The sequence below is a fragment of the Geotrypetes seraphini genome, chromosome 2 (assembly GCF_902459505.1).
Source record: "Geotrypetes seraphini chromosome 2, aGeoSer1.1, whole genome shotgun sequence".
NCBI classification, from domain to species: domain Eukaryota; kingdom Metazoa; phylum Chordata; class Amphibia; order Gymnophiona; family Dermophiidae; genus Geotrypetes; species Geotrypetes seraphini.
Genome location: NC_047085.1, coordinates 60381910 through 60399104, shown reverse-complemented (window position 1 = coordinate 60399104; position 17195 = coordinate 60381910). Strand labels below are relative to the sequence as shown.

Sequence of the window (17195 nt, the reverse complement as noted above, 5' to 3'; positions counted from 1 at the left end):
TGGAGGCTTGGCAGCGTGACTTGGGCAGGGACTTGGGGGACCATTTTTTGTTGACCATCTTGAAACGTACTGCGGGCCTGGTATATAGTGCTGAATTACGTGAATGTCACTATCGTACTGTCCTGCGGGCCTACGCTTCCCAAAGTCAGGCTTATTCTATGGGTTGTATTGGCACTCAATTATGTGTACGCTGTTCAGTGGAGGTTAATTCTTACTATCATGGTATCTGGAGCTGTGAGGGGATTCAGACCTTTTGGAAGGCACTGGCCTCTTTTTTACAGGGCCTGTTGCAGACCCCTTTGCCGGTCACAGTGCTTTCGATGTTGTTTGCCCAGTTCTCTTTTCTGTCCATGTATACTTCTTCTGAAAAGCTCTTTCTTAGTAAATGTTTTATTTTGGGGAAGAAATGTATTTTGTGTTGCTGGCTTTCTCCTGAACCCCCCTCCTTTTGGCTTTGGAGGAATAGACTTCACGAACTTATGGGCTGGGAGGCCCGTTTGGCCTGTTCATCTCGTCGCCGGAGCAGAGACTTTGTTACCACCTGGACTCCGTACTTGAACATTTTAACCCCTGAGAGTCGTAGTCGTATCTTGAACATACTCCACCTTTGATACTGTGCTTCTATTTGCCATTGCTGTTTTCGGCTTGAGAGTTTTTGGTTCTTTGGAGGGGGGGGGGGCCTGATCGTGGAGGACATCAGAGTCCAGTCCTCCGCGGTTGTTGGGTGGAAATATATGCCCTGTTTCTACTGTTGTTGTACTTGCTGTTGTGCTTAATAAAATAGATTTGAACATTAGCTGTTGCCCAGTTAGAAGGAAGAATATGATTGTAAGAAAACTCATGAACTTGATGCTGTTTACGCTATGATATGTGAAGTTATGGGTGATTTAGGGTTTGTGGGAGTGTTTTTATATGTTTGTTTAACTGATTATGAATGTTTCTTTTATTGTAAACTATCTAGGATTTTAGGTGGGTAATAAATAGTTTTAAATAAATAAATGCAAAGATGTCCATAAGAATATAGCCCCCTCCTTTACAAAGCTGCGCAAGCATTTTTAGCGTCAGCTGTGGCAGTAACAGCTGGGCCGCCTATAGGAACTCTATGAGCGTCGGAGCTGTTATTGCGGTGACCGGCGCTAAAAATGCTAGCGCAGCTTTGTAAAGGAGGGGGCTTAGCATTTAATATGTATTAATTGTTAGCATGCACTAAATAGGGTTAGCGCCCCATGATGAATTCCCCCCCATAGGCTTCCATGGCTGGCTTCATGATTTTTGCATTCATCTGGCTCTTGCCACATCTGAGTAAGTGGAACTGATGGCTGAAACATTGGTTCCACTTATCCAGATACAACAAGTCCCAAACAACTGCAACAATCAAAGTCAACCTATTGTTTGATAATCTCAGCTCCCCTCCCCCCCTTGTATAACTCTCCTTATTTGGTATGAGGCTTGGCCATATTAAGATGCCTCTGGTCTAAGCAAGAGGTTCTCCGCAACTTGGATTCATCCAATTAGAATTCTAATATATTTCACAGTCCAATACCTGTAGTACAGGTATTTTAAATGCAGTTTATATGTAAGGGAAAGGGATTGGGATTATAACTACACTCAAACCGGTTTACATACAGGTACTTCAAGCATTTTCCCTATCTGTACCAGCGGGTTCACACTCAATCTAATGTACCTGGGGCAGGGGAGGATTAAGTGACCTGCCCAGGGTCACAGGGAGCAATGTGGGGTTTGAACCCACAACCTCAGGGTTTTGAGGCTATAGCTCTAACCACTATGCCACACTGCAAGTAATCTAGGCTTCCACAGGCCTGAATCAGCAATGTTATTTACTTATTTGTTAAGATGTACCAGTATTTGGGCTGACGCTGGAAATATTCAGTTCCATCTTAGAAAGATCTCTTTTGCAAAATTGTTTGCACATCTCTTAATTTTACAGAATGCAGATCACTGATATTACCTAATTATGGTTGTTCTAACTAAAACAAATATTTTAGTTATACCTCTTAGACTAGAAAACATTTCTATATACAAATTTAGATTTGAATTTTTTTTTCATAGAAGCTGAGCATACATATGTACCTTTTTAATCCCTTTAATGAGTGTACTTTTTAAAAATATATATTTTCTTTTTTCTCCCTAGCTTTCAAAACCAAATGCATGTTGAATCATTACCAATTTTATTATTTCAGCAGGATCAAATGTGTTTCTCTTTATAAAAAATTATGATGGTGGAGGGGGCATGGGGAACCTATTATTTAGTGTGGGTAATTTTCTACTACAGAATCACATGTCAAAGTGATGGCTTTGTAATGGATGCTGATTCTTTAAATTCTATCCTGTCTGTTTCAGGAAACTGCAATCCTACAGATAGGAAATGATAAAAGTGCTAAAGTTTCTTTTTCAACATACCAAAAAAGCCATCTCTATTCTCCTCACAATTCTAAATCACCAGAGATGTGTCTGATCTGTACGATCTGATCCAGTATCACTGAGAAAATTATTTTCTAATAATTCAACTATTCACATGAAAAGCAACAACATAGTACCATTATGGTTTATATGTTAAAAAAAAGAATGAAAGAAAAGGAATCCTTTAGCAAGGGATTAGGCTACAGTTTATGAATTTCAAGATTTAGTAGCCTGTAAAAGCATAAAAAAATGTTACTATTATTATTCATGTTCTTAATCAAGGAAAGCAAATGGCATCTGTTTGTTATCATCCTTCCTGCAGAAGACAAAAGGCCTGGTCCCTTTGGTACTGACTGCTGGTCCCAAGTGGCTGCTGGATGTGACTTGGCAAGGAGTGGAAGACAACAAAAATAACTGCATTGTGTACTGCAAAGGTAATGCAAGCTGGTTTTCTTTTGCTTTCTTTGCAAGGAATTAACCGCAGCACTGAAACATGCCAACTGCATGAGACTGAATGGAGAGGTGACCGGTAAGACATGACCAGCTTGTTTAGCAATAACTGTACCTCACCCATTCTAATCTTGGAAAAATGAGACAAATTATTGTAACTGGTGTCTGAGGTAATGAATGTTCCTAAATGGCAGGATGTGTTAAATATCATGCAAAAGTCACAGTTTGTATCAAAGACCCAGCACTACTTAACCTCTTTTGGAATCTGTAGAGATGGGGCTAAAACCACGGAGGCTGATATTCAAAGGTACGCACAAAAAAACAACCACACACAAAGGGCCTTCAAGTTCCGGGTAATCCTGCTTTAATGATGGACCCGACATGGGTTGTGTTTCGGTGTCTCAACCTGGTCAGGGGTCAGAAGGTCTTGTTCAAAATACTCATTGTAAAAATCATGATCGTCTCAACTTTCCTTTTTGGTGGGGGAATTTATGCTCCAGTTATAGGTATGAAAAAATGAATGCTGATTTGTTGGGGCATTGTAATTTATTTACATTGGTTTGAGGCCCGTTGACATCTTTTATTACTTCATTATAATTGATTTTTGTCTTTAATTTTTGGTTTATTTCTATTCACATCCAGGGTGGGTGGGATTACATTACTATTTTAAATAAGGGAAGGATATTGAAAGCATATATTTATTTGTGGTATTATTGATTACTCAGTGGGAGGTTGGGTGGGATAAAATGATTGTTCATGGGTATCTGTAAGATGTATGTGCTTTACTTGCTTAATTATATGTTTATAAATCCGTATATTGCACTGAAAAATATTTAGAAAATCAATAAAATATTTTTTAAAAAAGACTAAAATACTCAATGAACAACATTTTTTGCCCAAACCGGTGAAAAAAAAAGCACAGTCAGGGGAAGATTCTCAAAGCCACAGTACAAAACGATGGGCCATTGTCGAAGCCTTTCTTATAATGATTTTAAAAAGGCGAGTCATTCTCAGATTAACAGTTAATCTGGTGCCACAAAGAGCAGAACCGTGTATGTAGATTCTGCAGCTCTGCTCTTTGCGGCACCAGATTGACTGTTAATCTGAGAATGTTTTTTACGTCACAAGTTTGGGCAAAAATTTTGTTCATTGAGTATTTTGATCTTTTATACTGAATTACAAGATCTTCTGACCCCTGACGCAGGCAGGGATGCCAAAACATGGCCCAAAATTAAAGCAGGATTACCCGGAACTTGAAGGCCCTTTGTGCTTTTTTTGTGCTCTTTTGTGGTGTGTACTTTGAATCCCTCTTCTTTTCTATGGCTGATGTTCAAAGCCAGCTATGAGTTTGCCAGAAGACAGTGAACTGGAAATTCTATAAATGGTGCTCAAAATTTGACACCCCAGAAAATCAGCACTAAACAGTATTCTGTAATTGGCATTCCGTGAGCAGCGTAGCACTGGGATTCACGCTCAACTTTGGGAGAGAGGAGTTACACCAAAACCAGGTGTAAATCCCAGCACACAAGTTGGGCTTGAATCCTTTGAATTCTATAACAATGTGTGTATTTTAAGGGACTGTCCCTGACCTGCCCATGCCTCTTATGGCCATGTTGTCTTTGCAGATCCACACAGAAATGCTTATGGATTATTCTATAAATGGGCACATAAGTGTGTTTTTCCACAGATCTGCTATTTCTGCTCCACTTTGGCACCTTGCATTCATTAGAATGCTTTTTCATGCCAAAGATTTGGTATGGAAGTACAGGCAATCCCCAGTTTAAGAACGGGTTCTGTTTTTTAAACCGTTCTTAAGTTGAATTTCTATGTAACTTGGATCCTATACAGTACATAGTTTATAAAAACATTAAAGAACATTAAAGAAACAGTCCTCAAATAAAGTACTGTAGTTTAAATAGAAAGAAAAGATAAGAGGTTTTCTCTTACTTTTGTTCTTCATCCATCCCACTGTTCCCTCTCCACTACCAAATCCAACATTTCTCTCTCTCATCTCTCTTCTCCATGCCTCTCCCATCACCATTTCCAATAATTCTCTCTCCCTTCCTATGCCCAAGAATTCTCTCTTTCTATTCCCTCCTCACCTCAGCATCTCTTTCCTTCACTTCCTCTATTGTTCCATCCTAAGTCCCAAGTTCATGCACCCCCTTCTTTCCTTCCATCCTTTGTCTGATGTTTGTGCTCCCTCCCTTCCTTCGGTGTCCCAACGCAACCCTGTTCTCCCTTCCTGTGCCAACGCGCCCTCTCTTCCTCCCTTTCTGTCCCAATGCAACCCTTCTCCTCCCTTCCATGTTACAATGTGCCCCTGGTCATCCTTCCCTCCATTCTGCACCCCAAATTCATGCCTCCCTCCAGTGGGTATTTACCTCCTCTGGCCGGTTCCCTCTTCCCAGCCGTATTTCTCTTCATAAAGCTGTGGCCCACAGCTGACCCAGAAGCCTTCCCTCTGATATCAGAGGGAAGACTTCCAGGTTAGCCCCGGGCTGCTTACAGGAGCCGCTGCTTGTGGCTAGGAGGAGGCAGTTGGCCAGCAGAGATAAACAACCGTGGGAGGGAGGGAGGTACAAATTGGGGACACAAAACAGAGGGAAGGACAATGAGGGGTACGTTGGGACACGGAAGGGAGGAGGAGGGCCATGTTTGGACAGGAAGGGCGGAAAAGGGGGTGCGTTGGTACAGGAAGGGAGAAGCAGGATCCTGGTTCGTTATTATGAGTCTAATGTAAGTTGGACATTCTTAATCAAGGGACTGCCTGTAGTGCCTAATGTGTATTGCCATATATATAATTTCCCTGAATGTTTAAGTTGCCTATTTGCCTATTTTTATCCTGTACATGCATAAAATCTGTCTGTTTGTATTACTGATTAGACATATTTTATCTATATATGGGGGCTGGCTTTGGGGAGGAGAAAAGCAGCCCTGGAAATTGGTGAAAATCTGTTGCTATATGGGGAAGTTAATAACCAAAGAGTTGCCAGCGAGTTCATCACTTATGCCGATATTCAGCAGTGCTCCTTGATCAGATAGTGCTGCTGATTAGGGGCCTTTCACTAAGCTTATACTGTATGCCCTCTTTTATGCCTCTAGGCCACTTGGCACTTATGTCCAGATTCTATAAATGGCACCCTAATTGTGGACACCTAGCATCTGAAAGTTAATTTTTAAAAAATTGGTGAAATGACTGGTAATTGACCACAACATTCTAAACAGATTAAAAACAAAACAAAAAATGTAATTGGCAATTTAAATAATACTCAGACATCAACGTGGCACCAATTGACGCCTAAGATGAGGTATCTTCTGATACCTAAGGCCTACCTGAAATGTAGGCAGGATTAGGGGTAGAGAATAGGTGTGTTAAATGTAGGCATCGCTAGGCATCTAAGATAGGCACTGGTAAATTAGTCCAGGTAAAACCTAGCCTATTGTAAAAACCTATCCTAATGTATTTGTGCCTATCTCTAGGACGCCTAGCGATGACAACCACTTGGACCGACGCCTACAAGTTAGGCATGGTTAGACACCATTTATAGAATCAGACCTTTAGGCCTAGATTCTCTAAGTGGTGCTGTTGTCGACAGTCACCTTAAAGGTGACTGCCGATCACGTATCAATCACACAACGGCGCTGGTTACAGAATCGCACCTCTGGCAAAGGTAGGTGCCGGAAATACAGGCCAGGGTTTTCCAGTCCTACATTTCCAGTGTCTATCTTTGATGAGAATCGCGCCTCTGTAGGTGCTTTATGGCAACTAATGCCACTTCTGGCGTTGGCCACACCTATAGTGTCGTTAGGTACCTTAAAGCGCCTACGAAGGCTTGATTCCAGTGCCAATTTTTTAGGCACCGGTAGGCGCCTTGAAAATCATTGGAAATGTAATTTTACAAGGCAGTTCTTACTGAACGTAGGCGCCTACCATCGCCTAAAAGAGAGAATCCCGGCCTTAGTACATGCTAATATCCATTAATAAATGCTAAGCTTTTCTTAAAAAAAAAAAAAGCTGCTATATGCAGTATACACTGGGGCCAATGCCTAACTTTAAATGATAGAGAAACAGGAGTTAGAAAATAAGGGGATTAATTTGAAGAAGATTGCCCTTGAGGTCAGAATGGTGTTTGAAAATTATTTCATCTAGGGTTGGAGTGGATAAACGTCCTGCTGTAGTATGTGCAGCTGGTTTCACTTATGTGGTTGGGACCACTGGTATCAAGTTAGTTCTTCTTCCATTAAAGGCCTGGTTGATGAACTTTTTACTTGCTATCCTCTAGATGTATCTTTTAAAAATAGTGTTTTCCGCCTAGATGCATCTTTAAAAAAAACAACAAAACTGTTATCCACCTAGAATCTGATTGCAGATGAGAGCAGGCTATGAGTGTTATGTAGAACAGAAGCAGAGATAATGTGTTAAGCAAAACCTTTCAGGAAGTAGATTCCAGAGAGTGGGGCTATTTGAAAGAGAGGAGTTCAAAAATTTTTAGCACCGTTTATGAGGCCCCTGCTTGCCTCATTGAAGGCGCTATGGATAGTGCAACAGGGTTCAATGTGCTCCCTCGACCCCTGCTGCACTATCTTTGAGTTAGTTGGTCAAAGGTCTCTTAGAATTTCCTCAATGCTCTCCTGAGTTATTGGGTTAAAAGAGTCCCATATGTCTGTGTAAGGAGGGGGTAAGTTTGTGAGCTCCTGATTAGCTGATTGGAGACTGGATGGGACTGTCTGTAAATCCTGGCGGAGACTTGTAATTTTGTTGGCAAAGTATGCAGCAAAATCATTGTAGTTTAGTATTGACTGGGCAGGCTGGGCCTGTGGTGGGGATTGCAGTAGGCTGTTTATAAGTGCTTAGTTGAATTTTAGATATTTTTACTGGGCTAAACATCTTGCATAGCAACCAACTTTAAAGTCAACACAAGTCAACAGGACATTGAGAGAATGATTTGGTGGTGCGAATCTGATTAATCACACACAATTTCTGGATATGATTTATGCACATACCTTTGTGGCATTTGACCTTTGAAGAAATCCATTAATGAATGATGCCTGGTGCAGGCAGTTGACTGAAATATGGTCTATGTCTGGTCCTTCAATAAATTTGCTTCTATTATCCCACTTTCCAGGGCCATAGTAAGTGATGTGTGGGCAGTGCTAGGCGTCCGAGTTAGGCACTGGTAAATTAGGCCTAGTAAAACCTTGTCTTAATATACTGGTGCCTACCTCCAGGATACCTAGCAACATCTAAGCATATCTACTATAAGTGCTGCTAGGTTGGGTCTATAAATGACACCAAAAGATTCATTGAGAAAAACACAAAGTGGTGCCTACAATGGGCTAGATTCACTAAGCAAACCGTACCGATTGGATTGCGAGCCTTTAACGACCAGATTTCCATGCGGCCCGATTCACTAAGGCCTGTAGCGATCCGATCCGATCCCGATCATCCCATGCAAATTAGTAAAACCCCATGCAAAATAGCCAAGCGATTGATTCACTAACAATTGCTTAGCTATTTTGAGTCGGGTTTTACTATTGCCAAACCCAACTGCTGCAAACCTGTCAGTAATACATGCAAAATATCTGCCCCCTAAAAAAAATTAATATAAAAGACAAGCAGGCCTGTCAAAAAAGTTTAAAAAATAAATGAATTTTTTTTTTTAAGTTGCGTTGCCCTCCCCCCGCATAGATCCCTCCCTGCAATGCCCCCACCCCCACACCGATCTTGTCTGGCCGGGCCTGGCCCAACCCACCTCCCTCCCTGTTTCTAAATTTAAAATCATGCCGCCGGGTCGGGCCCACCCATAAACAAACTGCAAGAGGAATGCTAACTCCCTCCTGCCACCACCCCCCTGGACACCCCTACCCATTCCAAGCCCCCTTGCCACCCCACTTCTCCGTACCTTTAACGGAGTAGGGGGGATGCTCAACCCCTCCTACTCCAATGACTCCAGCAACAACTCTGAGGCCTTAGGCCCCACCCTGGTGCATCATGTGATGCACAGGGCGGGGTCTAAGGCCCTGATTGGCTCAGGCTCCTACCTTGGAAGGGGCCAGGGGTGCCTGAGCCAATCGGGGACTTCCTTAGGGCTGAGCCTAAGGAAGTCCCTGATTGGTCAAAGCAGTAGCCAATCAAGGATTTCCTAAGGCTCAACCCTAAGGAAATCCATGATTGGCTGAGGCACTGCACGGGAAGGGTAGGAGAGATTCGGGGCGAGAGCAGGAGAGTCGGGGCAGGCAGATTCGGGTCACAGCTTCAGGGCATCAGAGAGCAGGCTGCGGTGCCCAATCTCTCTTGCCTGCTTGCGGGACTCTCCTGCTCTCTGCCACCGTACTCCGCAGTGCAGGCCCGCTTTAAAACCATGGGCTTGCACTGCAGGGAATGGCGGAAGAGAGCAGGAGAGTCCAGGAGCAGGCAAGAGAGATTTGGGCCGGGCTGAGCAATGACAGCAGTGACAGGAGGCTGCTTCTCCTGTCACTACTGTCATGGTGTGCGCATGAGCAGGGATCGCTCTGGCCATGTGTAGGGGGCGTGCTAACGATCATCTCCATTTGCATGCAAGCCTTTACTGAATCAGTCGGCCGGCATGCAATAGGAAACAGATCGTGCATGGTTTGGAGGTTTAGTAAATCCTGCCCAATGTAAGCATGGCTAGCTGCCATTTACAGAATCCCGCCCTCACTGTCTTCTATTTAAAAGGTGCTAAATGCTCCCACATTAAGAATGCGCTATCCAATTAGCATGTACTGATTATAATGCACTAGCTGGATAACACAGAAAGGCCCATTCTCTGCCCATGACCTTCACCTCCCCCCCAAAAACAAATACATAATGCACAATTAGCATGCAAAAACAGGCAAAATACCACAAAACACTTTAAACACATTTTGGATAAAGCCTTTTCTTGCACTCTAGCTATGCATGCCCTTTAGTAAAAGGGCCCCTATATGAATTTGAGACTCACAAAGAATGTGAAAAAAATATTGTTTTCATAGGAGCTGTAGGCATAGGAGCTGTAAGAGTCATACAGTGGTAAATCCAACAATTCTGTTATCGTGGAAGAAATATGTTAGGAAAGTAGGCTGAGTTCATTTTAATTTCTAGGTGGCTGCTAAAGATTTGGCAGTTATAAAATAGTTTTATTCTGTAAATATGTTTCTGTTAAGATAGATAGGTAGATAGACAGATAGACACACAGGGGGAGGGGGCGTAATCAAAATATTAAAACATCCAAAAACCTGCCTAAGCCAGCACTTGGACGTCCTAATAGCAGGGATGTCCAAGTGCCAATAATCAAAACCAAATTTCTGAACCTGCAGCAGCATTTCTAAGCTGTTGTGCATCCAGAGCTCAAAGGGATGTGTTGAGAGATGTGTTGTGGGCATCAGAGAGCAGGCTGCGGTGCCCAATCTCTCTTGCCTGCTTATGGGACTCTCCTGCTCTCTGCCATCGTTCTCCGCAGTGCAGGCCCACTTTAAAGCGGGCCTGCACTGCGGAGAATGGTGGCAGAGAGCAGGAGAGTCTCGCAAGCAGGCAAGAGAGATTGGGCACCGCAGCCTGCTCTCGGATTTCCACCTGGACATCCTGAAGCAATAATCAAAGCTTTTCTAGGATATCCTAGGCGGAACTTACATGCCTGGACTTAGACCAAAGTAAAACAGGTCTAAATGCCCCAAAGGTGAACAAACTGACAAGATGACCACGACTCCCTCCCACCGCCCAGAGATGGGGGAGAAAACAGCACATTGAGGCTTGCCATCAGCTGATTGTGGCAGAGAAATCCCCATCAATTGAGCCAGTTTTGGGGATTCCTGCTGGCCTTAGGCCCCTCCCACTGCATCCCAAGATGCAGTGGGAGGGGGAAGGCCCATCATTTGCAGCACACAGCACTGTAGGCAGGAGGGTATAGGGATCTGGGGGAGTGTGTGGGGGAGTCATTACCTAACCCTCCAGTGGTCATCTGGGCAGTTTGGGTTCCTTTTTACGTAGCACTTAGAAACTTTTAAAACAGATCTAGCTCTGGACGTCTAAGTTCCATCCTAGATGTCTTGGGAAATGATGTCCAATTGCTATGCATGCCCAAATCCCACCCTTGGCATGCCTCCAACATGCCCCCTCAAACCTTGGATGCACAGCAGCTAAGAAGCCTAGCAAGATATCTAAAAAGCTGGCTTTGAAAATCGGCACTTGGACATAAGAGAATCGGTGATATGATGTTTTCAGTGGTAGGAGTACAACTTTGAAACTTTCTCCCTGGAGTCCTGCGGTTATGCAAAGATCAAGTTTGTTTCAGGAAACAACTGAAAACTCAGTTGTTTGTTGATGCATTCATGTAGTGTGTTCAGTTTGGCACAATTCAAGTGAGTTGTGAGAACCTCCAAGTTTTATATGATACGGACTGACTTTAAGCAATTATGATTTGACATCATATGCCCCCTTTATGTCAATGTATGAACCTTGTAAGAATTAGTAGGATGATTCTGCCATGTTGATATAATTTTTATGTTGTTTGTGTTGGATGCTATGCATGTTTATTTGTGCACCGCTGTGATTTAAAGCAGTTTATAAATTTTTAAAATAAATAAATCCTAGTGTTTAGGACGTCCAAGTGTGGGTTTATGCCGTCTTTTGGATGTCTTTGTTTGTTGAAAATGAACCCCATGCTATGTATATACGGTACACACACACACACAAATAAATATATTAATTTAGGTTATGTCTGATGTATTTTTCTAATTAAGAGACTGTTTTGAGATATTTTGTGAAATCTTGCCTAAAGGTATATGTTACATGGTTGTATCTTTACAATGTCATGTCTGATTGATTTTGTCCTGTTAGTTTCAGTGAGTGTAATAGGCAGGTCTTGTTTGGATTATAATATTGTGATTTGTTATGATATTGTATTGATGGAACATAATAAAAATGAAAATAAATGTGCACATCAGGAGAAATTTATGTCAGGAAAAGAAACGCCAAAAGAAGATATTAGGTAGGGTCTGTGAGTGAAACAAGTGAGTCTTATCCACTGGCATCCACTAAAATTTAAAGCTTGCAGTTACATTGTTTTCTAAGCCAAAACCAGTTGATGTTTTCCAGTTCAGATTTTTTTTAAACTTTGATGCCAGTAAAACAGAATACATAAGCCTCATGTTGCAAACATGAAGCAAATATCTGTAAGCTATCTATAACCTCTTAGATTTGAAGGCATTTTGGCTACAGATGACTTTCAAAAGGATGCTACCATATCGTTTAAAATCATACCAGTGAACTAAAGAACAAGTATTATAGCTATAAATGGTAACTGTGTTTCAGCTGGATGTTATCTTTTCACATTAAATCAAAGCAATCCTAATGCCTGAGTTTTCTCATAGAATTTGGAATCCGTCAAGGACTGTACATTCTCATGACACCGAGGCTACCGAGGGGAAGACAGCCACAGCCGCCTCTCACTTGTAAATGTCACTAGGTTTAAAGTAGTTCACGGGGACAATGAAGCATATCAAGCTCTGTTGCTATATCCCCATGTACTGGGACATAGCATCATGGTATCACCTTACTGGAACAGCATGAGTACAGCCTCTCCTGTGTTACCTTTGCCGTTAACAGACAAGACTTGATTGTAAAATCCTGCATGCACGGCCATGATTGCAACAACCTATCATTTATATAGGGCTACTGACGTATCCCTACTTGACAGAGCTTACAATCTATTTAAGACAGATAAACAAGACAATTAAGAGATTAGGGGTTTTTATTTATTATGGCAGTGTCCTGCAAACTTTATCGAGCCGCGGCACATCCAGAAGTGCTTGGACGTCGCCGTGATGATGTCATGCACATGCGTGACATCATTATGTCGACGTCCACGCATGCCCTTCAGAAGGGCCCTAAGATGCCAGTGGGGGGTGCCAGCAGGGAAGAGGGCCTAAGAGAAGGAGAAGCACTGGCATCAGCTGATTGCCTACAGGATGTGCCTCTAGCCACCTTACCTTATGACTGGAGTTCTAGGGAGGGGTATAAGGAGAGATAAGGGGATAAAGACATTGTGCATTTGCAGAAGAATGTGCTTGAAGATGTACTGTAAGAGAAGTTTGAACTATGGCCTTGATTCTATAGGCGCCTTGACTGGTACACGCCTACAAGTTAGATGCCAAACTTATATTTTTTTAATTGGCTTAATTGGCACAATAATTGGAAGCACCATTAAAAAAATGATTTAAAAAAAAGCAATTTTAAAAAAATCAATTTTCGAATGGGCACTTAACTTGGTAGGTGCAATGTAGGTGTCTACACTGAGGTCCTATCCGCGCCTATCCAGAAAGTGGGTGTGGTTAGGGGTGGAGTTTGGGTGTGGATTGACTTAGGCGCTGATAAGTGTTGATGTTAGGTTCTGCTAGGCGTGATTCTACAAATGGCACCGTTTATAAAATCAAGCCCTAGATGTGGATATAAGAAGTCGGTGAAATATTTGACGAAGAGGGACTGGAGGAAGACAAGCCATGCAGCAGAATTTTAAACATAGGGAGGGGGGGGGCAGATGGTTTAATGGAGCATCAGTGTGGAGGAGGTTGTGAAATGACAGGTTTTAGTAGTTTGTTGGATATGTACAGAGAAAGAGAAAAAAGAGTCAAAGATGACCCTGACGTTGTTATCAGCTAAGGAGAAAGGCAGGAGGAAGGGAAAATGTGGGTTTATGGAGAATAGATTCCCTCATCTCATTTCTAGGTGGTATTTGCAAAATGCCCACTTCTAACTTTTCAGACTCTTTTAGGTTTTGTTTGCTGTCAAATAACTCCACTCTGGTGTGCCATTATATCCTGAGGTATCTCGGTGTCTTTTAAAACACAGAAACATTCCAGGCACTTTAGAATACAACACCACTTAAAAACACATACACACACTTACAAAACTTGGTAGTTAAACTAAAATCCTGCAACAATCTGATCTGAAAGGTAGCTGGAACAAACTGGGGTTCATTTGTGAAGACTTTAATAATGAATATAGGTGCTCTGTTACCTCATGGCAAAGCACTGTGTGCCAGTCTGCACATGTGTATTTGTTAAAAACATAACAAAGTGAATCGTTAGTGGCACTCTGTGACCTACTGATAACTAATGGTTACCAGAATTAAGTAGTATTGTTCCACCAGACCTTGGAGCACCACAACAAATTTACTCAATCTGATACAAGAAATCCCAGAGCTTCTACTTCATTCTGACATTTATGACCCTCTTCTAAGATGCCTGTTTTGAGAAATCCAATCTGGGTTCCTGACCCAGACTTGATCATAGTTTGTACTGCAAAATATGCTCATTCTGGCCTTGTACTAGATCTGGTAAGTTGACAACCTTGTTTCTACATTCCCCAGCAGAAATTCAAAGTGAGTTAACAGGCCATGAATGGCTGCTGACTGGTTAACTTGCTTACTGGAAGCTGTTCAGTCATTTTCAGAATTATTAAGAACATAAGCCGTGCCTCTGCTGGGTCAGACCTGAGGTCCATCATGCCCAGCAGTCCGCTCACGCGGTGGCCCATCAGGTCCAGGACCTGTATACTAGCCCTCTATCCCCTTTTCCTTCAGAAAATTGTCCAATCCCCTCTTGAACTACAATACCGTACCCTGTCCTATCACTCCCTCTCGAAGCGCGTTCCAGGTGTCCACCACCCATTGGGTGAAGAAGAACTTCCTAGCATTGGTTCTGAATCTGTCTCCTTTTAATTTTTCGGAATGCCCTCTCGTTCTTGTGGTTGTTGAAAGTTTGAAGAATCTGTCCCTTTCCACTTTCTCTATGCCCTTCGTGATCTTATAAGTCTCTATCATATCCCCTCTAAGTCTCTTTGCTGAAAATTATTGGTTAGCACCAAGTGCAAGACGGTTATGTCAGGAGCACTCCGGGGGGCATGTTGGGGCAGAGTCTACTTAGCTCCCAATATTCCGAGCTCACAGACCAGTGTTAGAACATAAATAAGACTACATAAATAGCCATCCTATCTTTATATGTTAATGAATGGCCGATGAGCTCTGAATATCAAGTTAACTGGGCATGTGCTAGCCAGCTTTTTTTTTTTTTTTTAAATAGGATATTCAATACCAGCAACAGGATATGGCCCATCATTGAATATTCAGGTTCAACATTGGTGGTGGATATTAACAGTGCTACTTCTTATTACATAGAGTATTTGGGACCCCAGTTCGTTTGCATAGAGTAGATAGTTCTAAATCTAATAGATGTTGGCATTGTCATCTGGAAGTTGGAACGTTAGATCATTTACTATACTATTGTCCTTTGATACTAAAATTCTGGAGATCGATTTGGGATCAGGTTAATAATTTATTAGAAAATCCAGTGGCACTATCGTATGATACCATTTTATTTGCAACATCTATGATGGCAAAAAGTCAAATTTCAGCAAAAAATAACAAACTTTTGTTTATAATGATGGGAGTTGCCGTGCAGCTTATTTTAAAGAACTGGAAAAATTGGGATAGATAGGAGGAGTGTGTGGCGCAGTGGTTGAAGCTACAGCCTCAGCACCCTGGGGTTGTGGGTTCAAACCCCACGCTGCTCCTTGTGACCCTGGGCAAGTCACTTAATCCTCCGTAGCCTCAGGTACGTTAGATAGATTGTGAGCCCACCGGGACAGATAGGGAAAATGCTTGAGTACCTGATTGTAAAACCGCTTAGATAACCTTGATAGGCGGTATATAAAATCCTAATAAAACATGATAGATTAAATTATTCATTCTGGTGGGAATCTCTATGTTATATCTTTAAAATGGAAAAGTTTATGGCCATTCAGAAGGGCTATTATAAAAAATTTATGGAAGTATGGGAACGATTAACTAAATATTGTAAAGATTGATTTATTTGTATAATTTGGGGGAAAACATGCACATCCAGGGAGGGGGATATGTTTTGGCATTTGTTAAGAAATATAGAAGGGTTGATTATAAGTATTTTATGAGATGTTTGTAAATTGAAAATGGGTGGGAGAAAATAAGTTTTGTCTTTATTCTATTAAGTATATTGTGCTGTAATGATATTAATTTATGTTCCCCAACATACAATGGTCTGAATTCAATAAACTCTACAAAAAGTACAGCCACGCATCCTGTGACCTTAACCACTGCCCATCATATCTCCTTACTACCTCCAGCACAAAATTCCGTACTCTACTTCTGCAATGGATACAAATTATGCTCACTGACGGCCTTTTCCCAACTGACCTCAGCAAAATCATCATCACCCCAATCCAAAAAGATCCAAAAGGACCAACAGACCAACCATCCAACTACAGACCCATTGCCTCAATACCTCTATATGTCAAAATGACAGAAGGACTAGTAGCCAAACACCTCATCAACTATCTAGCTGACCATAATATACTTCACCCCACACAATCTGGCTTCAGATCCAACTTCAGCACAGAGACATTACTAGGCTCCCTCATTGACACAGCCAGACAACACCTCAGCACAGAAAAAAAAAAATGCTTCTCATACAACTAGACCTTACCGCAGCATTTGACCTGGTAGACCATTCTCATACCTTTTGATCAATCAAAGACCGCCATGACAAACACACTACACCGAACACTAGAAACAGTAGCAACCTGGATGAAAGATCACAAACTGAAACTCAACACAGACAAAACTAAATTCATCCTCCTCGAAAATGACAAAGTCCCAACCATAACCAATATAGAAATTAACACAATCAACTATCCCATTCAAACTACCATAAAACTACTAGGAATGACTATAGACCGATGCTGCACCATGCAACCGCAAATAAATAAAACAATACAGAAATCCTTCGCAGTGATGAGAAACCTAAGACAAGTCAGGAAATTCTTCAAAAAACACAATTCCAGCTTATAGTATAATCCCTAATCCTGTCTACTAGATTACTGCAACATCCTCTACCTAACCTGCCCTGCTACAGTGACTAAACAATCCAAAATACAACTCTGAGACTCATCTACTCATTGACAAAACATGACCATATTACAGAAGCATACATCAACTCACATTGGCTACCAATCCAAGAAAGAATTTGATCATGTCACTCCTTTTCTGATTAAATCTCATTGGCTCCCCATTAATCATTGTATTACTTATAAAATTTTACTATTAACATTCAAAACTCTTGATACTAACGAACCTCAATTCATTAATAAAATACTTATTCCATATAGTACTTCACATTCTCTTTGGTCAACTAACCAAAGACTTCTAACGATTCCCTTCTTGAAAATTATTGGAATCCGTCGACAAGATATGTTTTCAGTTTTAGCACCACAACTCTGGAATTCTCTA

General features: G+C 41.7%; 1 protein-coding gene across 5 annotated transcripts in view; it reads left to right on the top strand.

Annotated features, from left to right (window-relative positions):
- ZFPM2 (zinc finger protein, FOG family member 2) overlaps positions 1 to 17195 on the top strand; it is an 869848-nt gene that overhangs the window by 517354 nt on the left and 335299 nt on the right. For all 5 annotated transcript variants that reach the window (XM_033933812.1, XM_033933814.1, XM_033933811.1 and 2 more), the window contains one exon: positions 2744 to 2855. In XM_033933812.1, the coding sequence (XP_033789703.1) occupies positions 2744 to 2855 (112 nt within the window). The remainder of the gene's footprint in view (positions 1 to 2743; positions 2856 to 17195) is intronic.